Below are 26,701 nucleotides of genomic sequence, written 5' to 3' on the forward strand. Positions count from 1 at the left end.
CATAATTTCTCTTCTCATTGGCTGTCGTTATAATCCGCATATTTCTTTCTGTTAGAGCGTAGCTCTGACACCCTATATATATATTACATCATCATGAAAGCCAACTCAATTAAACCGCCGCGAGAAGTTCCACGTACACATCGCGTGTTCAGAAAGATCAGAAACGTTGGAGGATAAAATTGAAAACTCTCAAAACCTGCCACGACGTTTAAAAGATATAAGAGAAGCCACCTTTAAGACCCTACTGTGTGAATAAAAAGGGTTACTATAAATATGAAGTGTTTTCTCTTTAGAGAGAAATGAAAACGTCATTATTGCGGCGAAAAGGCAAACTGTAGCAATGACACTCAACTAGAAAACGACATTTAATTGTATTATATCGAAGAAGGAAAGAAAATGAAGGGCCAAGAGGAAAATGGCCTAGGAAATTAGATTTAAGAAGAGTTATTGCTATGATTAGCTTTTAGAGAGGAGCATCAAAAAAAGATCGCTATGATTTTGTTAATATGGCCGTCAAAAAACTCCTCTAGAAAACACTGAACAACTATTTTTTTGTTTCGTTGTAAGCAATGCGACCACCAGAACATACGAGAAGACTGGTTTATTTGATGCTCTGTCCGTAAAGCATTTGCATCTCTGCAGCTGGATAGTAAGTAACCACGTGTCTACGCGAAAACTGTATCAAAATAACTGAGTGCTATTTCAACAAAACGCGCCAATTTTGTAGCAACAAATGAGAAAAAGTCGCGTAAAATTCGCAGAAAAAAACGAGGCAGCCAAAATCGCTTACCAGATTTCAAGCTGGCTTTGTTGTGCTTCAATTTCCACCACGCAATACGCGATTCAAAATAACAGAAAAAAGCAGCTGTAATGACAAGTATGTAGATATACTAGCAAATCGACCACGGGCTGAAAGGAACCTTATGAAAGTTTAATTTTAGCAAGCAATTTGCCCAGGTTATTCACTTCTTTGATAATGTTTCTTGCTTTTGCCTTGAGAGCAAAAAAGCTATGGAAACGAGAGAGGTTCCTTGTCAATGTGTCGAATATAATAATATAAAACTTCTTAGTGTGGTTTTGACTCTAGGTAACGCTGCACTGTTGAATGGAATCCGAACTTGACGGCCACATTTCTCTTTCAATTCTCCTGAGCGATCTTATCTTAATACAAACCAACACAATAGCTTTCGACTTTCTGAGGTAACGCAACGCATTGCTGTGAAAAACAGACGCTAAGCGTGCCTAGGCAGCATGAGAAATTTTCAACGAGAAAAAGAAGAAAAAAGCACCAAGAAATGAAAAAATACAGTAAACTTCATTAACTGCCGTACCAGCAGTTCTGTAGGCAAATGTCCTCGATTCCGATTGGTCGGCACAAAGGAACATTTAATTGTTAACCGGGCAAACTCGCCGTGTGATTGGCTTAAAACAGTTGTGTTTACAATTCATTGTCTTACAGGCCGTTACAGGTGAATTGTGCTATTGTAATGTTGGCAATTTATAGTTAGCGCCAGAATAGGAGGCTTTTCACTCATTCGCTTGTTACTGCAAGAACGGTAGCGCCATAAACTACAGCAAGACGTTTAAAATTCTTCGATCTAAAAGTGCGGTAACTATACGATTGATTTGTACCATTGTAAAATTAAGTGTTTTATTCTTTAAGCGTGGGCTTTAAAAGTTGCTTTCAAATTCTTGGTTCGCCGGTAAAACTTATTCACGTACGCTCATTTCTTACTCTATAGTCCTGCAGATTTGGAAAAATGTTTGGCAGTGGCAACAGCGGCGAGAAACAGCTCCAAGACCCAAGAACTACAGAAATAAGGAAATGTGTACGGAGCTACAACAAGCAGATGAAATCACTGGAGTTTTCCAGACTACGATCCCTTGTTCCAGCTACAGCCTCTCGCCCTCGTGTTTCCAAGGTATGAAATTCTAAAATAAACCACGGAATCAGGATGTACAAAAGTCTCAAAAAATTCCAAAAGGCAAATCGATGTTTTCTTCTGTCTTTCAGATCGAGGTCATCGAAGAAGCGATAAAATACATTGCCTATCTTCAAGCTACGCTCAGTTCGCGTTTCGAGGAACCCAGTGAAAGTAAGTTTGTCGAAAGCGTTCCGGAACTTGACCGGAGAGGACTGAGCGCACATTTTAACCTGGCTATTTTTCCCCTCTTAGGCAACAACAATAGCGTGGTAGTTGAGCAGACAGAAGGCGAAAGAAGGCCGAAAATACTCAGGCAAAAAAGGAAACGTTTCGCTTCATATATGATTAAAACACAGAGACACACACTTCCAGCGCGGCGAAAATTTTCAAGTAAGTCTGCAGAAATCTGTGTATTTCTTTTTGCTGTCTGAGATGCTTAAAGTACAGTGATTGGCGCTCGCTTAGAGCTCTTCTCAAGCGAGGGTTCGAGAGTAAGAAAGTGAAATTTCGGGCAGAAATGAAGGGTGAATCGTTTTTTTCATCCGGTAGTTTGGTTGGAAAATGCAGCTGCACTTTTAAAAACAACATATGTCCCTTTGAGGCTAGCTGCACCTGGCTTTTGGTGCAAAATAAGTTCCCTTGCGTTTTAAATAAATCTCCCCTTAAATACTCCAGAAAAGGTCCGGGCTTGAAAACTAGCTTACAAACCCCGCTCTGAAAATTTCTAACTTTTTTATTCGCAATTCGGGGAACTTTTTGCAATATCTTCCTCCGTCACTAAGTAACCAGTTTTGGCCAAGGACGTATTTTGACCCTCAACATGGAAATAAATATTCCAATATTATATTATAACCTTTCAGCTTATTAAAATAAAATCGACAATTTACATATCACTCCTCGAGAAAATTAAGCGCTGTTTCAAATCTCTTCCACACGTTCGTAGTTTTGCCGCTATTTTTTTTTCTTTCTTCTCACGTGAGAGGTTCTATAGTACTGTCAAGTTTACCAATGAGAACAGAAGAATACTAATAGAATTAGCTGTTAGCTAGCACCCTGGGAAAATTTAGAGAGTACAAAATATTAATGCTCTCATTTATTGCATATTAGCTCGTAGAAAGAGTAAACAATTCTGCGCTATTAAAAGTGACATAAGGGGGATTATAAATCTGCTCTCTCTCCTAAAATCACTGTTTTCTTTGCAGGTCGAAGCACTATAGAAAGCGAAAAATCAAGATAAATCAAGACCAGTGACTGACGAAATGGAGAATCCACGACAAAGTTTACTATCAAGCTTGCGCTTCAGTGCAAATTTGACAGGAACAAATTTTCATGGCTAAGCCGTTCGCCGTCAGTGACCGCAGTCTTTTGTCGCATTTCAAAGTTTAATTTTTGGGTCAATGCAAGAGAGCTCGAATTTAAATATATTACCGAAAAGTCTATAAAGTTAAAGTGAACACAGCCCGCGAGCAAAGTCGAATATTTTGTTCACGATCAGGGAGGCTTCAAAATAGCAAAAAGAGTTTGTAAATATCTGACTAAACCGCGTCGAGCAATTTAAACTTCCTTTTTAGAAAACAAGAAAAGATTCGTATACGAGTTTGACATCAGTAAGAGACGTTTGGATTCGGTGGAAGGACGCAATAAGCGAAAGCACGTTCCAATCGACAGCTAACATTTTCCGCTAGTCACTGAGAGTTGTAAACGGTTAGTTGATGCAATTGACAATTTATAACAAGATAAAGTACATACGGTTCCCAAGCTTTTCATTTTTTTCCCAGTTCAAGCGGGTATCTAATTGAAAATTCTGTGGACAAAGAAAAGCCCGCCCTTTTCTTTCCAAAAGGAAGTTTAAGCTGATGCGTCCTGTAGCATTTAAATCGCAAATTTACTGGATTGATTCCAGAACAATGACACGAAAGAGAAAACATGACTATAAAACGCCTTTAAACAAAGCAGTTAAGCTTAGAAATAAACAGAGATCGAACGGGAAGCTGAACGGCCAGCACCCTCGCAAAGTGATCAACACGAGCTTTAACACAAGCGGAACATATAACTGCTGCTATAGCGGAACAAAATGTATTTGCATATAAAAAATGATTAAACTGACAAGTGCCAGATTATTTTTTTGGTCTCTTTAATTTCCTTTTGAAGGGTAACTCGTAGGAAAAATTTTTTAGCCACATGCGTTGCTCGGATTTCTGCCGCCCAGCGCTAAGGTAGAGTTAAGTAACTTTGCCTGGATACATTAAGCATTTTTTAAACGAATACCAGTACAAGCCTTACGTTAATACCTGTTCCCCATCACTGGTAATATCAGAAAGTTTCTTGCAGTCTCAGCCCGTAAAACGCGCTAATAATACACGGCAAAAACAAACGTTTATAACGCACAAGTACGTACTTCAAACACGAACACAGCGTTCGCCCAAATTAACAGGCAGAAAAAGAACTTTTAAATTCCGTAAACCTGGAGGCAGTTACATAAAACTTGCACAAGTGTAATTTATAAGTGCAGCTATTGTTTTGAGTCCGAAAACACAGCTATGATGGTTAATTACACGTGTACTTAGTTTTCAGTTAAAACTACGACAAAAAGAAATTGCTGCTTTCTTTTCCAGCATCAGTTTGTTTCAATGCAGACAAAATAAATAAACAACTACTCCGCACACAACGCTCGCGTTTGCCCGAACATTTTATTTTTACAGGATAAACTATTTTGAAAAGATTTTACATGAAAAGCATCATATCTCTTTAAACTAGTGGGCGATATAAAGTCAATAGTGTTGTAAAGCCCTTGAAAGCAGTCAGAGAGTTGAAGGCCCTTAGATTTTCCAATACAGCAAGATATTCAGTCAAGCGCCGACCGAACACGTGCCTTTCACGTGCGTTTAACTCATTCTCGTACTTCTAATGCCACTACTACCTGAACTAGTCCTCAGTTCTTACTCACTTGAAGCGCTGGACAATTACCGCATTTAAAAGATTTGCGTCTTTCAGTTTCTGTCCATCATCTGTTAACTCTTTATTGGGAAACGTCGTCATGAGAACGAAGTTTCTGGTAGCCATTTGTGGTCTTGAACTGTATTTTTACGGCTTTAGTTAAGGAAGACATGCAAAGACAAAATATTTTAATTTTTTTTCGTATAGCCACAATTGAGGTTGCAGTCGACACTTTTATTCATTATGAAGGGACATCCAATCCCACTTAACAAATTATGAAAGAATTAAATAAATTGAAAAAATAAACAAACAAATAAATACAGTCAAACTCGGCTTTACAGACACCTGCTTACTACAGACACCTCATTATTACAGACAGTTTGCTTTGTCCCTGGGTAAAGAAAGCCCTTACATTTTTCTCTAAATTCAAGCCGCTTAATACGGAGTGCGACACCCCGTTAATACGGATTCCGTAAAATTCCGAAAATAAGCCCCTCCAAATATAAGCCCCCCAAACTCGTAACGCAAAAAGCCCTCCGTTAAATTGCCCCTCCAAATATATGCCCTCCGGGGGGCTTGTGCTTGGAAATTGCCCTCAAATGCAAAGTAAAACAAAGCAAAAAAGGTAAATTTCCTTCGAACTATAACGCTAGCCCAATCGATTTTAAAACGCAAATTTCCCTCCGTAGATAAGCCCCTCAAAAAGGGCCTTTGAAAACTATAAGCCCCAGGACTTATTTTCGAAGTTTTACGGTATTCTCTATGGACCCTGAGTGTCTATATCAACGGGGTTTGACTGTAAGTATATATTGATTTTTGTTTGACGAAGGAGATGAACCTAGCATGACAGATGGAAATAAAATTTAAAATGTTCGTTCTTACATTGAGCGGGAACAGAAGTTATAGAAGGAAAACCAGCTAAAACCGTTTCGTCACACGACAAAAAAATTGTGGAGAAAGCCCCGTGCAAAAGGACGCAACATTCTAGATTCTTCAAACCAACTCGTAAATGCCTAAACTAACGTTCATCACTGAACTAAATACAGTAAACTTTTATAAAAGGATACGCACAAATAAATCGTCGAATATCTCCAACTGTACTTGTGTGGTTGAATTTTGAAACCAGGCTGCAAAACAAAAAAACATACGATACATTTGTCTCGACATAAACTACGCCGGAACAGTATCTTTTTTTTTTGTACAAAAACATTCAGGTTTTAAGCGCACGATTCTCGTACCGAGGAGGAGAGAAAGAGAAAGAATACGTCATAGGATACTTCGCGCTCTCTTTTATCGCACTTGCTACGCCATTATCTTTGAAGACTCATCTTGATTTTGGCAATGCTTTCTTTTTTTTCACTCAGCTTACCAAGCAAAAAGTAACAATTGGGACCTTTCAGATTTTGTGGACTGGAGGTATTAGCCCCCCCCCCCCCCCCCCCCCCCACTACCTCCCCCACAAAACCAAAAAAACTGAAATCATGAGTTGACAGTGACATAGCCCCTTAAAAATAATGCGTGGTGTTTTCAAAGCGGCTAAAACAGTTTGAGTTTAAGCGTGAGAAGGCGTCATTATTACGTCGGATTGCACTGTGAGACTTTTTCGGGGGCAATACAGCTTCTTTTATTAGGGGGCTTTAGCGTCGACGACAGCGACGCCAACGAAAACGTTACTTTTAAAGAATTCACGGTTTTTCAAATTTTGACGCGTTTATTCCAATTCACTTTTAAAAATGTCAAATGTAGGCGAATTTCCCTTGAGTTGAGTTCTTGGGGAACGCAATCAAGTTTAAAAAGAGAAAGAAAAATTCGTCGTCGCTTATTTACGTCCTCCATTAAACGTGAAACTAGGCATTTTCACGCCGTAGGTAGAAGAGACGGCAAAGAAATGTACAAAAAAGCGTGACGCACGTGCAAAGGTGTTGTTTTACTAATCGAAACCTATTCGGCTTTTTTGCTGTTCTCGTTGCCGTCGCCGTCATCGTTGCTAAAGCTCCGTACGCCTATCACACGGTTGCGCTGGAAAATGGGCCACAATTTCATCCCCTAAAACAATCTCATAGCGCTTTAGACACAATTACCGACCCGATCTAAAGGACAATTTCAAAATGGCCTATACATACCGTGTTCCATCAGCCAATCTTATTTGTATACTGGTGACAGGCTGTGACTCGTCAATAGGGATCGGGGCTGCGGTTGTTCGTATGCTAGCACTTGTACCTTGTTCTTTTGAATGATTGAACTTCACCTCTGGAGCTGGGCTGAAGAATAACACAAAGAAAAATTGTCCTTCTAGCTCATCCTTGCTGCTTGTCAATGTCTTTATAGACTGCGAACAGCCTCTTATTTTTCTTTGCAAAGCTACTCCACGAATATCCCATGCACGCGAGCCGCGATAAACGAGGGCGTAAATCCGAAAAGAAAACATAAGAGACTGCTGGCTCTTTTGTGCTGTCTGTGGACAACGAAGCTATTAAGGTTATTATGTTATAGTCCTTCTTTTCTCGTCTCGTCCTAATCCCTCATCGTGACGTCGTTATTTGCAGTCGCGCTGGCCGCTGGCTGTGATAAGAACTGGTGGGATTTTAAGGGAAAAGAAGGAGTACAAGCAGCCTACCCAACTTAACATACTTTTCACGTAAAATAGCTTGAAAAAGTAAAAACGAGCAAGGGAAGATGAGGAAAGAGAGCTGAACTGCCATACAAACGGGTCTTATTGTAGGAACGATATCTGATTGGTTCCTTAAAATGGCGTCTAACAAGTTGAGAATAGAGGGGTTTGTGGATCGTGCGGGGCGTAAAACAAGCAATGTAACGTTTACACCTGGCACTTGCTTCTTAAATTGCTGAGAATTTGGTCAGAATAAAATCAGAAAAAGTTAACATGGACAATTTCGATGGAAAGTAATTAAATCGAAACACTAAACGTATTTCCCTCTTCGCTGAAAAACAGTATTGTGTTGTTTCAAATTCCTTTTTTTCTTTTTTCATTCTGGAACCGACAACTGGTTATTCGACTTATTTGGCATAGCGAGATTATTAATGAGGCACTGCATAAGAGGAAGGACAGTATGAATATGTCTCTCGAAATTAAGAACCGCAGGTTGTCACAGGATGCCAAAGTTGCCTCGAGAGAAACCCCAACTGGAAAGAGGAAACGAGGCTGGCCGAAATACACTTGGCGGAGAACAGTGATGAAAGAGCTGCCGTCAGTTATTCGTATGTGAGTTTTTTGAAGGCAGAAGAAACTGAAAGACGTGGCATACCTTCCTAGTTTATGTCCGGCACCAAAGAAAGCTTGAACCTTAGGTTTGGGCGGTGGAACGTATTCTTCATGTCTGTGATCCTCCATATTTACGTGAACCTCTCCTCTCCGTGACAAAGCTAATAACTCTTGTGGAATTTCCCTAAAAAGCGATGCAAGACCTTTCAGAACAGTTTTAAATGGAGAACCCCAAGAACCTAAAACACTTTACCATCCCATCTCCGCAGTAATACGGAGCTTAAAGGAGCTGTGTCACGAAATTCAGACAAATTAGGTAATTACAAAACGTCCGTTAAATTAAGAGAAACATAAAAATAACCGCTTGAAACATTTGAGGAAGGTTAAAATAACACAACAGATACAACAGATGCCACGGATGGGCAAAAGTGAAGAAGATTGAAACCGATTGAAATTAGGGTTTTTGAAAACTGTTCAGCCCAACAGTTTCTCAAAATTTATCTCTGCTGTTTGCAACTTCAAAAATAATGCCTAAGAGACATATGTTTGTCTTGAATCCCTGATTTTGTCATTTACATGTAATTTCTTTGCTTACTTTAAGATCCATAGCGATTGAGGCCGAGTAATTGGCAAAATTAAACAAAATGAACTGGACTGCCTTGACACAGCTCCTTTGAGCAACGACGTCGGCGACGGCAACGAGAACGGCAAAAAAATATCACGTTTAGATAAGCAAAACAGCAACTCTGCACATGCAGCACGCATGTTCGTACCCTTCTTTGCCGTTGTTGCACGACTGCGACGTGAAACTTCCTAATTTCACGTTTTGTGCATGGAGAACGTGGACACAAGACAACGATTTTCTCTTTTTCTGAACTTGGATACAGTCCTTTAGAATTCAACTCCAGAAAAATTCGCCAACATTTGACAAATTGAGGGAGGTGGAATAAGAGCGATGACGATTGAAACAGGCTAACTCATTATTTACGTGACGTTTTCTCTCCTGTCACCTTATATAATATTATTTTTTTAATAAATAAATAAATAAAAGACTAATAGACAAATGGCTTTTGACTCTGTATAGCCTGCGTAGCAGGCGCTTGGAAGTAGTTGGCGAAAGAGAGAACAGGCGCGCGCGAGGGAGACAAAATTGTGCCCACTACTTCCAAGCGCCTGCTACGCAGGCTAGACTCTGTGGAGCTTACTTACCCTCGTTTGACAGAATTCAGGAAAGGTTCATTTGCAGGATCATCAAATGATCTCAGTGGACCATCATCTACAGAGAAACCATTTGACCAAAACTTTAACTGAACTTCTTTCTGAAAAGATAAAACAATATAAAGAAAATTATTTTATTCTAAAGCTTAAGTCTTTCTAAGATATTTATTTATCGTAAAATAGGATTAAGATTTGAAGTATAATGGAAGACATAAAAAATAATGATGTCTCCAAATAGAACAAAAACTTTTCTTTTTTACTGTGTAATTGCTATGCCGTATAAGGTAGTTCCAACTTTAGAGTTAGTGAATGAAACTTTGACTCTGAAGATGACTACCGCACAGGTTGTCGAAACGTCAGTCACTGTCAACAACAACAGTCCTATTCAGGACTCCGTTCACCCGGACGATCAAACTCAACATACTTTTGAAATGACTCCAGGGTTCAAACCTTTCACAGAAATACTACTGTGTTACCATTCAAATGAAAGCTAGCTAATGAGCAGTAATTTTCTTTGTTACTGTTCACTAAGCTGGACAAGGTAGTTCTAACTTTGGAGTTACTGGATGAAATCCTAAGGAATCAACATTCTAATAAAAACAACAACTATTAAACAGCTTTTTCTGTGTACTGTTTTTTTTTTACACCAAACAAAGTCGTTAAAACTTTGAGTCTGTCAATGAAACCCTTTTAAGTATTATTTTTTAAAATTCGACTAAAAATAATAATAATATATTGCCTCTTACATTTTCTTGCTGAATACCACTATTTCTGCTTGAAACTGTTTCGGGCAAAGGCTGTGATCCACCTCCTTCTGTATCACCAAGACGATATCCTGTACATTTGAAGATGAAAAAGTATTGAAGAAAGGAAAAACCCCGGGGCAGGGGGCGGGGATACTCCCTTATATATGCCTTATGGGTATGTGCTGCCCAAAGGGTATGGTTTTTGCACCATTTTGCTCTGTATGGTTTTTGAGGGAATGCATAAACGTATTTGTCATTTCAATTCCAAATAAGAAAGAAAGAACAATATGCAAATTTAAGGTGGATTTTCAGAAATCTTTTTGTTGGTGTTCTAATCTAAGTAATGATAACATTATGTCTGCTTATGCCAGGTCTGAAAATGGGTCTGGAAAATGACAATTTTTTGGTCTGAAACAGGGTCAGGATTTGGAGAAATGGGCGACACACCACAAATTCCCAGGAATACCCCCCTTCCCCCCCACGAGAAATCACATGTTATGAACCCTTCCACAAAACAATAATCTAATCATCCAAAATTTAAGCTAATTTGAAAAGCTATTATTGGCAGAGTTAAATTTCCTTCAATATAACCACAGTTTAACCTCCAGCAAGCAACCACTCAAAATGGCAAAAGTTAGAGGTTTCTTACAGGGTTCGATGACTTACCAGAGTAGAACCACAGGGGGTCTTTCCTGGAAGCAAGAGTTTCTGACAAACCTTTTCATTCAAATATAATTTGTTGCATACAGGTATAATTTTACAATACCAGCAGTACTTTGTGTTCAGTTAAAGTTGTTCTTATACTCCGAGACATGTAGCACATACCGTGAGCAAAGAGTCAGACCACAAATTATGTGAAGTTGTTGCTGACAGGTGGTTAAATACAAATGGGAAATTGTAAAACAGCAGAGATGCCAACCTCCAAAGATCTAAAATCTGGAGCCTCTGCACTTGCTTAACTAAGTCTTGGCCTTTGTGGTATTGTGTATTCATTGATGCTGTATGTGGTTGTTGTTGGTTCTCTTCCATGCTCAAAGACATTTTTTTCCTGGCATTTAAGTTTTTCCCACTGATCAAAAAACCTATACTCCAAACACCAGTTCGATCTTTGAAGGGTCTCTATTTAGTTGGGGACACTTACAGGTAGAAGGCCACAGGTTTATTAGTTTTGGAAATATGCCAACTGTAGCCCTGTCTAAATAAAGTTTATCATTTTCACAGTGCAAAGAAGAGAGAGAAATTCAGCAGAAACATGTCAGATGCTAAGAAATTGCACATATGATCAAGTCATATTTCTTGCTCTCTGTCCACCTATGTGTCGGTATTGTTTAAAAATATTACCTGCACCCTTGAAAGCAGGGAGTTGTCTTTCTGATGGTCCGGCAACATCTTCATCAGCGACAACTTCAGCACCATGTCTAACAAGAAATATAAAATAAATTAATATTGCTTGTTCATCCAGTCATACCAATATATCGGTCAGAGTTATGATATTTTATGCCCTTTTTGTGTTTAATAATAGAGAGATTCAGAATCACATTCACAGCAGCCGGAAAACATCAATTTGTACTACAAAATAAAGTTTTCCTTTTACTTGTTCAGGTTAACCAGTTGTTTATGTCTTCCAAAGCTATTAAGTAGTTTCCGGCCAGGCTCATTTATAAGAATTATTTTGCATAGTTTTTATCTGTTAATCTCATAATTATTACAAGAACCGTCAACTTGAACCTGACATTTGCTGTTTGCCATGAACATGATTTTAAAGCTCTCTAATATAAAGGAATACATAATTTCTTGTGATACAGTCATTTTAACATCCTGAATGACACTTAATTTTGAATGAGTGTCTGCAGTGACAATGACCTTGAATGCTAACATATCCTAATCTTTTTGTTGACATTTTGAGCCAATCAGATGTCTTTCTTTTCAAGGCAAAAATGACGTGACTTCTTTCAACAAGAGTCTGACATTGGGAAGCCATGGCAATGAGCACAACGGAATTAGTTCCCTGTGTATGGCGCTTCTGATTCTGATTTAAATGTTATACAGCATTTTTTAGACAAGTGCCATAAGCGTCATTTTACCTTGCAAACAGTCAGCATCTTTAATCTTTTAGAACAGCAAGATAAATCCGCTTTCAAAAGAGCTATTGATAATCATATGCTAGGTGCGATCATTCCCAAAGATAAAGAATTAGTATTATAGTTTGCATAGGAGAAGGTGTCACCTTCCTCAGATAAAAACGGAGATATACAAGAAAACTTTTGTAAATAGACTTATTTTTAAATATAATTTAGTATTATAGTATTATTCTATCTTATATTACTATTGTATTTTATCATGTATTAATTAGGATATGTATTTTTATCCTTTGATTGAATAAAGACTATTATTATTATTATTATTATTAGCAGTAGCTACAGACACTTTTTTTCGCAGATAGAACAAAATTAATGCACAGAAACGTAAATGTCTGTCAGTTAAAAGTTTGTATGCAGTACCTTTTTGCTTCATCAAATATACTTTGTGTTACGTCATCTGAAGTCTGCTTCTTTCGCGGTGGACCAAGAATTTGCTGACCACTACCAAATAAAATACCATGTTAGTACGTAGAAGCGAATTGTGTTACTTTTCAGTTTACTTATACATGTAAGTTAACATTGCCCATGCATTGCTGAGATCTCTCCATCTCATGATGCAGCATGTGTTGATTTAATGATTTGACAGTACCTTAAAAAAGCAGGAGACAAAGGCTTGACAAGCAATACCATTGCTGTGATAAATTTGTTTTATCTTTCACAGAAATAATAAGGAAGGATCCTTCACAAAATTAAAACACCAAATTAAAAGAAACATTTAATGGGAAAAAAATTACTTTCTGCACATACCCAAAATGAAAACCAGCATGTTTAGTAGTAAATTGTAACATTGGAATGTCAACACAAAGCAAACGCCAAGGCTTGAAAAAAGCTTGAATTTCAGCTTGCCCAGGTTAGGACAAAAACAGCTCTAACATTTTCCTTGCCCCAGGCAAGTTTTAATTTACTTTTTTTAACCATTAAAATTTGGTAGATGATTGTTTGAGGGAGGGAATTATTTTAAACATTTCCGTCAAAGGGGTGGGGGTGATTATTTGTGGGAGGTGATTATTCGAGGGATGGCTATTATTCAAGGAAATACAGTACTTGCCAGGCAGGAAATTCTACTTTCCCAGACTAGCTGAAAGCACTCTTTTTGAGTCCTGAAGCATGACATCTGGAGATTGTTGTTAAAGCCCACAACTTTGGAACATTAGATACGTCAATTAACAAAGTTAATCCACCAAGGCCTGTGTATGTTGCAGGTCAAATTTGACTTCAGGTTAATTTTCATTTAACTTAGCTTGATTCTTCATTCCCTTTAATTTGTCTCCTAGCCTCAGAAGACAAAAAAAAATTGAAAATCAACCTACCGGTAGCTTAAAAATGTTAACCTGAAACCAAATTTGACCAGTACAACTGTAACATAATTATACTTAATATATGGAGGAGAGTGTTTTACTGGGAACTAAACCACTCGTAGATTCCATACGCCACTTCATCCGGGACCCGAGTGGCGTATTTTCCGTATGTCACCTTTGTGAGTGTCGTATCGTTCAATGACGTCACGATTCCCGCCTTTTGCTTTTGTTGAATTGGTTTCTCCATATAATAAAAAGAACATTACACGTTAGCTCGAAGATATGAATTTTATGTTCTCGTGGCAAGAACAATATCTCACTCGTTCGCTTCGCTCACTCGTGAGAAATTGTTCTTGCCACTCGAACATAAAATTCATATCTTCTCGCCACCGTGTAATATCCTCTATATACCTTCTCTCTGATCCACCAGCGTAAAATGCTTGACCCTCTTCCCCTTCACTGTCACTGTTCTCTTCAGCATGCATACTTGACAACGATGCAATGTTTCCTCTAAAAAATTTATTTGGAACAACACAATTTGTTTCATCAAAACTTTGATAAAATTCCTTAAATTCCTCAGTTATTTTGATTTTAAAACTGAAATGCTAGTATTTTTCGTTCAGTGGGAAGAAAATAGTATGACTGTTTATAAATGCTTCCTAAAGAGAATTAAAAGGACTGTAAGAGGGATGTTCAGGGTTAGCTTAACTAAGGCCCCGTTAGGGTAAAATTTAATTCTGACAAGCAACAAGGCCTTGAAACAGCGACACAGCAGAAATGGCAAAAAATGACACAAATATGGGTTAAAACTGCGACAGCAACAGAGAAAAGCGCAAATACAATTGAAAAATACCCACAGTGACATGGCTTTGATCTCCTCATTACGCGTAACAACAGGTTTTCAAATTCAGACTAGGGACATATTCAACCCCCCAAGAGGCCCTCTTACACATCAGGCACTGTTTGACAAATTGCACTCATTCCTCTTGGGGAGGGACATTAAAACCAGACATCTCAAGAGAGCAGCAGAAGTTGAGCCTATGCTCAGGCCAGGGCTACTCTGCACACTGTTGGGAGCGGGGTAAGCTTGGTTTTAGTACTGTTCTTACATGGGTGGTGAAATGCATTTTATGTCCCCAAAATGTGCATCCCATTTTTGGAAGGAACTACTGTCAAAGCTTCCCTGAAGGGAACCTCTGAGAAGTGCAAACTGTTTATGCAAGATTGCTGATACCAAACTGCTAATTAAACATAGATCCCCAGTAAATGATGTAACTGCTTTAGACCCAAAATCAGGGAAAACGACACCTTAAAAAGAGGAACCTGCTACGTCACTTACACTGTATTTGACAGTACCCTTTAACCCATGCAGGAGGAAAGATAAGAACAGAAGAACCATATTAAAATAATGTTGTATTGAGAGTTATAATAATTATTAGTATTATCTTAACCATTAATCATTATCATTAATGAAGGCAGTGTGGCCAAGTGGTCAGTGTGTCGCACTCACAATCTCGCAGTCCTAGGTTTGAGTCTTGCTCTGGCCATTTACTGGATTTGTTATCAGTTGTCCCGAGTTCAAACCCGCAGCCATGCTTGTAAATAGCCAACTGGTTGCCTCCTGCCAGTTGGGGTTTTTGACCCATTTATGTTGGGCTTGAATTACTTGTTTCTAAGTATTTAAGTGGAGTGCCAGTAAACTAGCTGGATAAGCTAAGTGCACCTTCCACCATAAACAAGCCTTTATTAATAATAATACATATTTTTTGTTCAATCAATTTTTCCTTACCCCTTATTGCCTTGAACACCCCGTCTTGATCTTGTGACTGGTTTCTGTTTATAGTGAACAACATAAGGGGCTGGAAGTATAACTAGCAATCTTTATTCTTTATCTACAATCTGTTTTTTTAATGGTTCTGTTTCTCAATTTTACCAAGGCATGCTTCTAGAACTGAAACGTGAAACAAGGAACATAGCAAGACCCCTCCTTTTTGTTTTTGCTGCCTAGTTTTTGATTTCAATTACTGAAAGACTGCTCAGTCACAGTTGACTGGAAGTGACTAGTTAGTTGACTTAGTTGGCTATTTGCAACAAGCCAGCTGTCCCAAAAAGCTCAAGGAGCATTATCGGCATCATGATAACCAAATCAGCTTTTTTCACTGAGCAGAGTTTGACAAAATGGCAGAAGATTTCATATGCTATGCACCTGGGAGGTTCCTTAGGTTAATTTTGGCTGGGTATGTGCTGCTGGCCTCTCAGAACCCCTACCCCATTACAGTCTATTCTGTGGCCAATTATAGACCCCATCTTAGTCACTCTTGGAAAAAGTTACTTTTCACGATTTTCTGTTTATGTATCTACCTTTTTTCTAAGTTGTCCTGAAATGAATTATTGACAAATTTGTGACTCTGGTTAATGTAGTTAATACCTTCCCATTTGTAAATCCCTACCTACCTGAATTTTCTGACTTCCAAAATCCTAAAAATGTGGCCCCATCCTAATAACTCTATTGAAAATGCAACCCCGTTATAGTCAATCCAGTTGTGAAAATGCGACCCCATCCAGTGGCACATTCCCATTAACCTATTAATAGAAAAAATGCCCCCCCCCCCTCCACAGGAGGCTATGCAAAGACGAAATACAGTCTGTATGTAGCCACATTAATGACTAAAGAGATAACAAGAATAAAAAAAAAAAGAATAAGACACTCAAAAGCAAAAGTACTGAGCAACAAGCCAATATTTTGCAGAAATTCTACCTTCAGGTAGGTGCTGTTTTCACATAAGCTTAGAAATATATTTTGAATTAATCTAAAGAAATTTAGGAATCTGACCTGTTCTACTTCCTCGGGAGGTTCATGTCTTACGTTACCATCATCTTCTCCCATTGTATCATAAAAACTACTGATGGCAAGCTTCATTAAAAAATGAATAAATAAAATTGTCCATTATACAAAATAAAACTGAAAATCACAAAGCTTCGAATTCAAGGTGAGTGATGAAAGAGCTTATTAAAATTAAAGAAGGAAGTGAAAGAGACAGTAACCATTATTGAAGAACAGTCCTGTTAGCGCGGAATTAAAGCAAGAAATTACAGTAGAATACTTACGTGTAGGTCCCAACCAGCAGACTCCAAGTAAAACTGAGCCCTTTCTGCATCAACATCAGTGACTCCGGAAAATTCTGCTACAAGGCGATTTCTTTCAACTTCGTCCGCCATGTTAACTTGGAGATCACGTGTCAAGACGCGCGGGGGACTGGTAAGGGACAACCCTTCCCTTCCACGCAAGCCCTCCCCATTTTCGCTCACGGACGGAGTTTCCGGATTTTGTAATTTCGATTCGATCAGCAGCATTGGTTGATTTAATTCCTTGATCGCTGTATTTTTAATACTGTTCCAATGCTTCAGACGAAGTAACAACTTACAGCAACATTTGATCTTCACGAAAATGCATTTAAAACGCCCTTGTGAGGGTTACGTCTTAGCGTGAATGTTGCTTGAAGTGGAAGCTTTGCAATTCGAGTTTTACTTTGAACGACTGTGCTGTGCTTACACTTCGGAATGAATCGTTCTAACCCAAGTCAGCTAAGGTAAAGAGTGAAAACTGTTTTCAACATACACTCGCTGTAGAGAATCTAATGTGCGATTCTGCTGTCGTTTCAGTTGTTATCTTGGCTGTATAACTCGAGAGAAATCAGAGGCATACTTGTTTGGAAGAAAACCTGGCACGTACTTAATCCGAGACAGCAGATCAATTCCTGGTGATTTTGTACTCTCTGTGAGGTATGATCGCAGTATTTTCGATGCAGACATACTAAGATCGTTTCCAGTCACAACCTAAGCGATTTTTTCCTCTGAAACTAAGCAACATATTCACTGTTAAAAACAAAATTAAGCTTCTCATTAAGCACACATATTTCATGTTCATTTTCTTAATGACTTCGAGTTTCCAAATTATAATTTTCGACATTTCGATCTGTTTTGGTTAAAAGTGTAATTGATCACAACTTATTAATCTTTTTATGTACGTTTTAAAGCGAATTCGATCTCTCTGATGTCATTAATTTTACAGATAAAACGTAATTGTGGCATAGTTGTTAGAACGACAGCACTTCAAATGGCCTTCCCTTGTCAGGACGTCTTGGCGTTTGTGACATATTTAGCGAAGAAACAGACGCAGAAAATAAGGCGGCAAACTCTCTTGTTTATCGTAAAATGTGCTTTGGTTTATAATTATACAAACAGAAGGTTAACCCCACAACTTGAGCATGTGGATGTATATAAATTTATCATCCAATGACAAGGACGTACGCATAGGGAAACAGACGTTTGAAAGTGCAAGTTTATTCATGAACACGACTTTATAGTTTATTATCGATTACGCTACACACATTTCCTGTACAGCAAATATCCAGGTTTGATATTTTTTCTAAAAATAAGGGATCGAAAATAGTGAACGTGCTCAAAACGCTACAGCTAAATTTCCAGGCAAATAACTTTTTAGAAAGAGGAAGTAACTGATGACAGTGGACATCAGTCAATAAGATGACACAATTGTATTAATATATGTTACTGAAATTCTTAAAATCTGTTGTCATTCATGTGGTTACTGAATGGTACTTTTTAAACCAATTTTTTTAGTTATAAATGTATGTACATGTCTTTGATATTAATTTTCTATTTAACTTTTGCTCACAGCAGATTTTCCCCCAATTGTATGCATGCCTAACGGTCAAATGTAAATGATGCCTTTCAAAAACAGTTACTGGATCAATTTCCTTATTACATGTAATTGTTTTTATATGGTGTCTTAATGCTATTATTTTAGAGGAAAAGTTTGGGCCAAGGGCTGAGGTGGATAGCACCCTCAGAGATCTGCTTAATTCTTCATATCCTATGAAAGCCAAATTCATTAATTGCTTTATTATTCATTCAAAATCATTCCTAGTTTAAAAACCGAGCTAAAACATGCTTATGTGCATCGATGTTAAGCTAATCTTCGATAGTGTACGTTTAGGTTTGTTCAGCTCTGCAAATTATTCTCCAAATAGCATATGCCACCCTCTGAGTTGTCTTCTTGCTGTTTTTGCCATGTTTTTAACTACTATTTTGACTAGTTTCAGCTGTAGTTCTTACTCTTGAAACGAGTGAAATGTCCACCATTTTTTTTTAACAACCAAAACAACTCAATCTTGTCCCCAGGTCTTCTCGGTACTGTTGCCTTAACCTGTAGCGGGCTGCATTTTTGACGTCATTTCCTTGTTAAACAGAAAATTCTTCATTCTCTTTTCATTTTCAATTCTTCAATTTGGTCATCAGTAACTGGTTATGGTGAATTATGTGTGTGCTTTTAGCCAATCAGAATTGGGAAAATATTTTAAATGAATAATAACATCAAATTAACAGATAATGGACTCATACTGGCAGTCATCTAACTAGCCAGTTGGTCATATTACAACTCAACTTCTTACAAGGTAACAACTATATCCACTTGGTTGAGATGAGGTCTGGCAACACTTCTGACAACTTACAAGATGAAACAGAGTGGACATTAAAAGTGATGTCAGCTTGCCAGACTTTGTTAAATGAAGTACTTACAGGAATGCTGGACTGAACACCACCAATGTTTACCCTGGTCCTGTTATGACAGCAAGTGTATGGTGGTTCACCATTTACAAAATGTCTGTAAAATCCAGAAAGTGAATTGAACATGACTTTTCAGGGTGTTCCAGTGGAAGATTTTGCAAGGGCAGTGGAATGTCTGGAGAGTTTGCCCTGTTTTTCCAGTTGGGCTTTTCCAAATGGAACCTGTAATCATTTCCCAAAAAACACATCTTTGGTTCCAATTATTAGGCTTCTGTTGCCATCTTTCTGTGAATATATATAGCTGATTTGTGCAAATGATAAACACAAACAAAATCAAGCCATCCTAGTAATAATGTTTTAGTTTACCAACTGACCATACTATTAACCTCCTATGTATCCCATACATCAGTGACCCCTCTGAAACTTTTTATATTGCTCATATCTGGCAACTAACAAACTAACCATGAATTTTTGGTGACTGCTGAGAAATGTTCAAAAACAAAGACTGGTGGACAAACAGGGAGCCAAGCTACTTACTTAAGAGATTGAGGCTGGCATAAAATTAATCAAGTTCTCCATTGTTGCATTTCAGTGAGAAAGGCAAAGAGAGGAATGTTAGCCACTACATCATCAACAACAAAGGAAGTCATTATCAGATAGGAGAGAATACATTCCAGGACCTTCCTGGCATCATAGAATTTTACAAGAACCACTTTTTGGATTCCACAAACTTAATACAACCAGTAAGAGAGACCATTTTTTTTCCTTGTATTTTTACTTTTCTTCTTTCTCTACATGTAGTTCATACTATGCTGACTATGAAAAAAATTAACAGAATAACAAAAAATAATACACAGGGTGTTCCTTAAGCATCGAAGATTGGAGAATTCTTCGTTTGTTACACGGAATTCTCCAGCTAATTTGTGATAGCCTATGAATATTTTTCATTCAGACATGGAGCCTCTTTCACAATATACTCCTGTGTAAATGTTACACCTTTCTCCTGCTACTAGAATTCTTATTGAAAGTCCTGAATACATACTCCAAAGTCTGAGAGGAAATGGAATAAAGTATATACATGTATAATATTGTTATCACCTGCAACTCAATGTTTTAATAGATATTTTGCTGTTAGTGGTGATTTTACTGCTGAATTCCAATTTTATATGGACGATCATTGTACAGAGGGCCTTTTTAAGCCACGTATAACACATGAACTTCAGACAGTGAAGTTAAAAGTTATGGAATACCAAACTTTGGGGCATGGTTTTATCATCAGTATACTTCATTTTAAAAGGATCAGTCAATGGACAGTCACCGACTGATGAAATCAAATGACCGAAGAAGATAGTAATTTTGCACTGTTGTGGAGGCAGAACATCAATATGGCAGAATATTTGCCAAGTTCTTCCTTATGTTTTATGGACTCAGATGAAGTCGAGCGGTCAATAAGAATGATAAAAAAGAACAGGGCCAATATTGAGCCTTCTTGACCTCATGTTTTGTAAATAAAGGATTGAATATATATGACTAAGAGAAGTTACAAACCAAAGTGGGTAATTATTCTCATCTTGCCCACTTGGCTAGCCAATCACAATACCGTATTTGCTTCATGTTAACATTCTTGGAAGTAGCTACATAAGTATTTTGCTCTACAAGAACTCTTTACTCTTTGGGTCCATTCTTTTACCATCTATTTTATTCAAATCACACTGTTTTAAGTTACAGCAAGTACATAATTACGTACTAAGGAATAAGAAAAAGAGGGAAGAGATGAAGTGGCAAAGTGTTATAACACTTATAACACTTTTTATAATATAATGCCCTGGCTGTACAACTAACTTAATTTCTTTTCAGTTTGGGGTCCTTGATTTATTAATATTATTATTTATGTGTGTGTTGTAATGTAAAATAATGTTTAGGTTAAAGTGGTTTCAACTTACAGTGTAGGTTGATTCTCAATTTACCTAATTATTCATGATCAAGAATGACTAAGGCTAGGTGATCACAAAAGTTGAGAATCAACCTAGGTTGAAACCATTTAACCTAAATTTCATTTTTACCTTCAACAAAAATACCAGTACCTCTTGTAGGTCCGTACCCTTCAGTATGCAAGGAGAATTTTAAACCTGGCATTGTAAATGCTAGCCATTCTCTTGTGATAATCCCCCTTCCCCCCACCCTTCTACAGTTTGTTTAGCCAGCGAAACTGTCAGTTCCATTTTCTTAAAGCCCAGCAGAGTTAGGAGGAAAGACACGCGAGGGCAGTGGGCTAAAAGGAACAAAAGTAGAAACTACTTCAACTCAGGCTACTGTTTCGTAGAATTTATTTCTCCATTAATTCTATCCTTTATTGCAGATATTTAAAGTTCAAGCTCAGTATCCATTCTCAGGAAAGGTAGAATTTCAAACTTACAACTTCTTTATTATATTATTGAATATTCAACGTGTTAAACCCTAACATTAGCTTGCATTCCCTATGCTGTTGGTGTTAAGCATTTTTTATGCTCTATTTGATGCGAGCAGTTTTTCTAACAGCATTCTTGCATCTTCCTCCGCAGGATGAAGAGGACCTCAGCTTTAAAAAAAATGATATATTAATTGTTGTGGAACAAAATGAAGAGAAATGGTGGACTGCAATGGATGATCTAGGCAATAAAGGGCTTATTCCAGAACCATATGTAAAAAAGGTGTGTTTTACAGTGAAAGGTTTATTTGTGTGAGTCATGACATGAATAAAAAAGATCATCATCTGCCTTGGTGTTGTCCTGAGCAGGACTGTTATTGAAAGTGACTAATGTTTCAACATCCTGTGCAGTATGTGAAGATGACTACTGTGCAGGTTGTTGAAGCATCCATCACTGTCATTATCAGTCCTATTCAGGATTTCACCCCCCCAGATGGTCATATTCCAGCCACATATAAAGGTGCATTTTGCTGCCAAATAAGGTCACTGGTATTTTAATAAGTGGTAACTTCAAAATTTTGCTTTCCCGTTTATTTTTTATTTGTGGAACCAGATGTTGAAACTGTTTGAATAGACTGCATGGTGAAATGTAAAAACAGATCTACAGTAAAACCCTGGGAGTGGGGAGTGCATAGAAAGTGTCAGTAATAACGAGCTGTCGGTATTAACGGGTGTCTGTGAAGCGCGGTTCAAATGTATATTGCTTTTAAACTTCCATGTGACATCACTTAAAAAGGGGTTGAAATTTTCCCTTGCCGTCTCCCTCGAACAGCCCCATACCTTTGTCCCCAAGATTGTCGTGGTGAGGTTCAACCATACCATGATTGGTCATGGTAAACTATCATTGTTCTGACTTGTTCTTGAAGGTTACTGAACTTCAGCAGACACCAGCTGGAGCTCCTGTGCCAGTCACAGCTCCTGCACAAGCTGCAACACCTGTGCAAGCTTCTCCACAACAGGTGCCAAGTGACTCCAGAAGGTCAATGCCACCCCCAGCATCTTCTCCTGATAACAGTAACTCAAGAAGAACATCTGTACCATCTAATTTGAGGTCACATCCTGGACCGGTAATCATTGTACTTCATATTTTTTGTGTGGCAAAAAACCATCCTAGCTTTCGCAGTTTTTCTTGTCATTTCTATAGCTACCAGTGTTGAAAAAACATTGACATATTTAGGGGATTGCATATAACTATAAACATATTTTGTAACATCAATGCTGTCACCAAGATTTTAAGTTGCTGTGTATATGCAATTATTTAGGCAGGAAAGTGGACAGTTCGGAAGTTTTTTGGCTCTATTTTTATATTATTTTTTTATGTGAAAGTTACTAGTAGCCCTTACTGACAGCCCTGTTTTTACATACAAGTAGGGGTCAAAAGTTTCTAATATAGGTTTTAGTTTCTGACCTCGTCAATATCAAATAACTAACCTGCAGTGCAGACATAATTCAATATTTTTAATACATGTATAATAAGTTGCAAAGAAGTCCCCAAATCCCTGTTTGTTCCCTCCAACAAAATAACAAAAGACCACAAGAGGCAGGGTTAAGGATTTGAGGACTACTTTGCAGACACATTTAGGTGCACTGTTTTCTGGAATTCAGGTTACATTCAACCAGAAGGCATGGTGATCTAAGTTCAAATGTTATTAATAAGCCTTTCAAACCCAGAGTAAACAAGAACGAGTCTTGTGAGTTGCAAAAAATTATGTTGTGCAACCATTCAACTTTGTCCACGTCTTGGAAAGATAGGGTTCACCTTTTGCTACCCTCTAATAATGAACACATGTATGATACTTGCATCATGTTTCTGTTTTTTTTTATCAGGTTGATTCTTCCAATTCAGATAATTCCTTCTTGTGTGTTGCCATCCGACAACATGTTCTACCGTATGATGAATCAAGACTTTCCTTTGAGGTAGTGTTACTTTACTTTAATGTCTAGAAAAGTATTTTTTCCTTAAACATAAGTTGTATGGGTATTAGGGATACAGATTTCCCTCCCCCCACCCCACTCTTGAATTTCCCCATATGGAAAGTGATGGAATCATCCAACTGCCCCCCACCCCTCTGAAGTTTCCTAAGCCTCTGGAGCAAGGCATCTAATATCAGCACCATGCTATTGCAGCAACAACACATCATATCACATACATTGCCTTCTTTCAGAAGTTTCCCAGGTGAAACTGGTCATGAAAGTCTTTTTCTGCAAATTGAGATCCATCCATGCACTGGTAATACTTGATGCCATGGCTGATGTACCACAGTTTATGCGGATATGTAGAAACAACTTTAAGAGACTTTAATTTTTTCCATTATACTGTTACAATTATTGATGTGTTTATTGCAGAAAGGAGACATCATCAAAGTTCTTAAGAGATATGATAATGGTATTTGGTTTGGACAAAATGGCGAGAGGACAGGCTATTTCCAGTTTAGATATGTGCAAAAACTAGAAGACGAAAATCCAGACTAGTGGACTAGAGTGGTGCAGCGGAATGAAGCTATCTTCAAAGCTTAGAATAGGTGTGAACTGAACTGCTTTATGTCAGTCAACTCTCAGAATGAACTGCAATAGATGCTTAATAATTTTAAAGAAATGCATTATGGATTTAAGTGATGAGCTTAACGACAGTTACACTGTACTGTGAATTATTGATTATAAGTTCATCATTACTTTTGATTGTGATAAAGTTGGATGTTTTAGTGTACAAAGAAGAATATTTGACATCTGAGCAGTTAGGATATTAATAGAAGGAAAGGCAAACTGTTCCTTACTGTCAGCATCATGATGATGTCGTAAAATCTCTCCTGTGTCTGTGACAGTGGCTTTATTGATTCAGGAATTTTGTTATGTGCTTGGTTTGAACTGGACAATGTTGGCACTAACTGTTGTACAGTTTTAAGTGGGCTGGTTGAGCCAAAGTGAAGGAATGGAGTCATCTATCTTTTCAGAAAATCTGCGGAAGCCATCTGAATACTTGTTTAATGGAGCTTCAATCCTGACCAATATATTTGGGGAGACACCCCTTAAGCTGTTCTTTCATCTTTTGTGAGCCACTCAAACTTCGATTTCTTCATACATAAATCCTGTTAGCTGCTCTGCTAGGCGAGTGGCAGCCCTTTTTCAATGGAATTTGCAAGTAACCAATAATTTAAATGATGATCATGAATTTGGCCTCACCAAGGTTTCTCTCTGTCCCCCCTTCAGCCAATTCCTCTGCAAGACATTTTAATAGTGTTTGACTTCTGACAGCCGGCATTGTCCAGAGGAGAAGACTATTTCGAAACTTGTGCTTGAATATTTGTGGCACCTCTGGGAGTGATTTTGTACGTTGTAATAAGCACAATTTTCTTCCCCCCCCCCCCCCCCAAGAAATGGCTCTTATAAAGAGATTATTTTCCTGCATTAGTAGCCTGTGTACAGCCGCCCCCTTCCCTCAAACAAGAGAGGGAGAGACATGGCCGTACACAAGCTATTTGTTAGTGGCAGTGAAAAGTCGAAAATTATTTTCTATCACTTACCTGTTTAATCTTGACAACAGTAGCTTGACATAAATTCAATATCCTGCTTGAAAAAAATGAGCCTGCGAGAAAGCTCTCCAATTATGGCGAGTGAAGCAAGCTGTGAGAGAACACTCGAGCGAGCGGTGAAGCCTCTCGCACTCACATTTCTTTTTGCTTGTAGTTCTCATGTGACTTCTCGCGAATACCCCAAATGGGCAACTTGCTCGCAGGCTAAAAAAGTCTTCCTTTTGTACTCTACAGTGTATATTATTGTTTTTAATTAACATTCATGGTTTTTTTAGTATTCCCTTAGTTATCGGTAGCATAAAATAGTAATTATTTTTTGCTGTGACGGTTTATGCAGTACAAAATGCTTAGTTGTATTTCCTCGATTAGGTAGCCCAAATTAGATTATAAAATATTTTTGTACAAAAAGTGAGAAAACCAGACCGAAGTAAGGTGTCAAGTAAACCGTTGTCAAAATAAATCAGCCCATTGTATGTACTGACTTTCGTGTTTAATAGTCATTAATAACTGAAAAAGGTTGATCAGAATACCGTAATTTGTCAGTGGCGTGCAGATCCATTATTGACAAAGAATTGATCGGCGAGACACTGCCAAATCACGATATTTTGCGACAACTGAGTTCAATAATTGTTTTATCATTCCGAATTTGGTTTTCAATGAATATCTGCCATTTTCACGTAAGAGTAAGGAGAAAAGCGTGGTTTCATTTACGCATGAGCAGAATATTATTTGCATAGTTGGATGGCATTGCGCATGAGCAGACCATTATATGTAGGCAGTTATTTGCAGGTCACGTGGGAAGTTCTCGGCTTATGAAAAGGAAGAAAAGATAAGAGACGTTTGCACGCATCCTGAGTTCTGAAAGAAAAGGAAAATCAGTCTAGTGTGATGTAAAACGTCTCATAAGGAAATTGTGCCGAGGACGGCTAAGAAATGCACAGATTTATGTAAAGATCATGACGATTTGTCTCATAAATCTTTCTTTGCATGATGACGTCATTTTACTACTACGACCAGAATCCTTCAGGATTTTGCTTTCGTGAGCAAATTAGAAGTTTTGTTATTTTTGCTGGGATTACCGAATTTGAATATGAAAGGAAAAACGGGAAGGATTCTGGTCATAGTAAAATGACGCCATTATGCAAATGCAAACGTTGTTTCCGTTCTACTGGTTGAGTATTAAGTTGCAAAACAGTTCGTATGTACGCGCAAGCAGTCAAACAAAAGGTCTGGAGCGAGGCTGAAAAATGGGAGCGAGATTATGGGCGTGTGAGGCTCGTCGCTTCGCGTGTGTGAGACTCTTAAGCTGCGCCAAAGCGATTTTGAGAAGAGGAAAAAAAAAACGACTGTTTTACAGTCTAGTTGGGTATTGCACTGAAAGAACAAATCAGTGTAATGGATTGGGAGGAGAAAATATACCTGCTCCCAGACCAATAATGGGATTAGGCACCGGATAGCTTTTGCGCCGGCAAGAAAACCATACCATATTCTATTCACACACAAGAACGGTGATTTTGGCGCGATTTCTGCAGCGGAGGGAAGCTGCGCCGCGCCGAACTCGAAAGTGGAGCGTCACATATCGGATAGGTTTTGTGCCACGCTTTGGTGTAGTGTGATCGGGCAGCCTCCT

At 38.1% G+C, this 26,701-nt stretch overlaps 3 protein-coding genes across 3 annotated transcripts; 2 read left to right on the top strand and 1 right to left on the bottom strand.

The window, feature by feature from the left end:
• Positions 1–1,515: 1,515 nt before the first annotated feature.
• On the top strand, positions 1,516–4,045 carry LOC140928725 (uncharacterized). The gene is made up of 4 exons (XM_073378502.1): positions 1,516–1,922; positions 2,015–2,096; positions 2,178–2,315; positions 3,128–4,045. Exons 1-4 carry the CDS (start codon positions 1,761–1,763, stop codon positions 3,160–3,162), a joined length of 417 nt encoding a protein of 138 aa, XP_073234603.1. The 5' UTR covers positions 1,516–1,760; the 3' UTR covers positions 3,163–4,045.
• Positions 4,046–4,596: 551 nt separating this feature from the next.
• Positions 4,597–16,754, bottom strand: LOC140928723 (NSFL1 cofactor p47-like). The gene is made up of 12 exons (XM_073378500.1): positions 16,597–16,754; positions 16,322–16,402; positions 15,278–15,321; positions 13,900–13,998; positions 12,551–12,631; positions 11,391–11,467; positions 10,050–10,138; positions 9,295–9,404; positions 8,129–8,269; positions 6,986–7,123; positions 5,930–5,989; positions 4,597–5,001 (listed from the first exon to the last, which is right to left on the bottom strand). Exons 1-12 carry the CDS (start codon positions 16,705–16,707, stop codon positions 4,869–4,871), a joined length of 1,164 nt encoding a protein of 387 aa, XP_073234601.1. The 5' UTR covers positions 16,708–16,754; the 3' UTR covers positions 4,597–4,868.
• A 55-nt stretch (positions 16,755–16,809) lies between these two features.
• On the top strand, positions 16,810–25,552 carry LOC140928724 (adapter molecule crk-like). The gene is made up of 8 exons (XM_073378501.1): positions 16,810–17,078; positions 17,152–17,271; positions 19,667–19,817; positions 21,434–21,472; positions 21,636–21,764; positions 22,408–22,608; positions 23,369–23,458; positions 23,888–25,552. The coding sequence occupies exons 1-8, from the start codon at positions 17,050–17,052 to the stop codon at positions 24,011–24,013; spliced, it is 885 nt and encodes a 294-aa protein (XP_073234602.1). The 5' UTR covers positions 16,810–17,049; the 3' UTR covers positions 24,014–25,552.
• Positions 25,553–26,701: the final 1,149 nt, after the last annotated feature.

The sequence above is a fragment of the Porites lutea genome, chromosome 2, assembly GCF_958299795.1.
Source record: "Porites lutea chromosome 2, jaPorLute2.1, whole genome shotgun sequence".
Lineage (NCBI taxonomy): Eukaryota > Metazoa > Cnidaria > Anthozoa > Scleractinia > Poritidae > Porites > Porites lutea.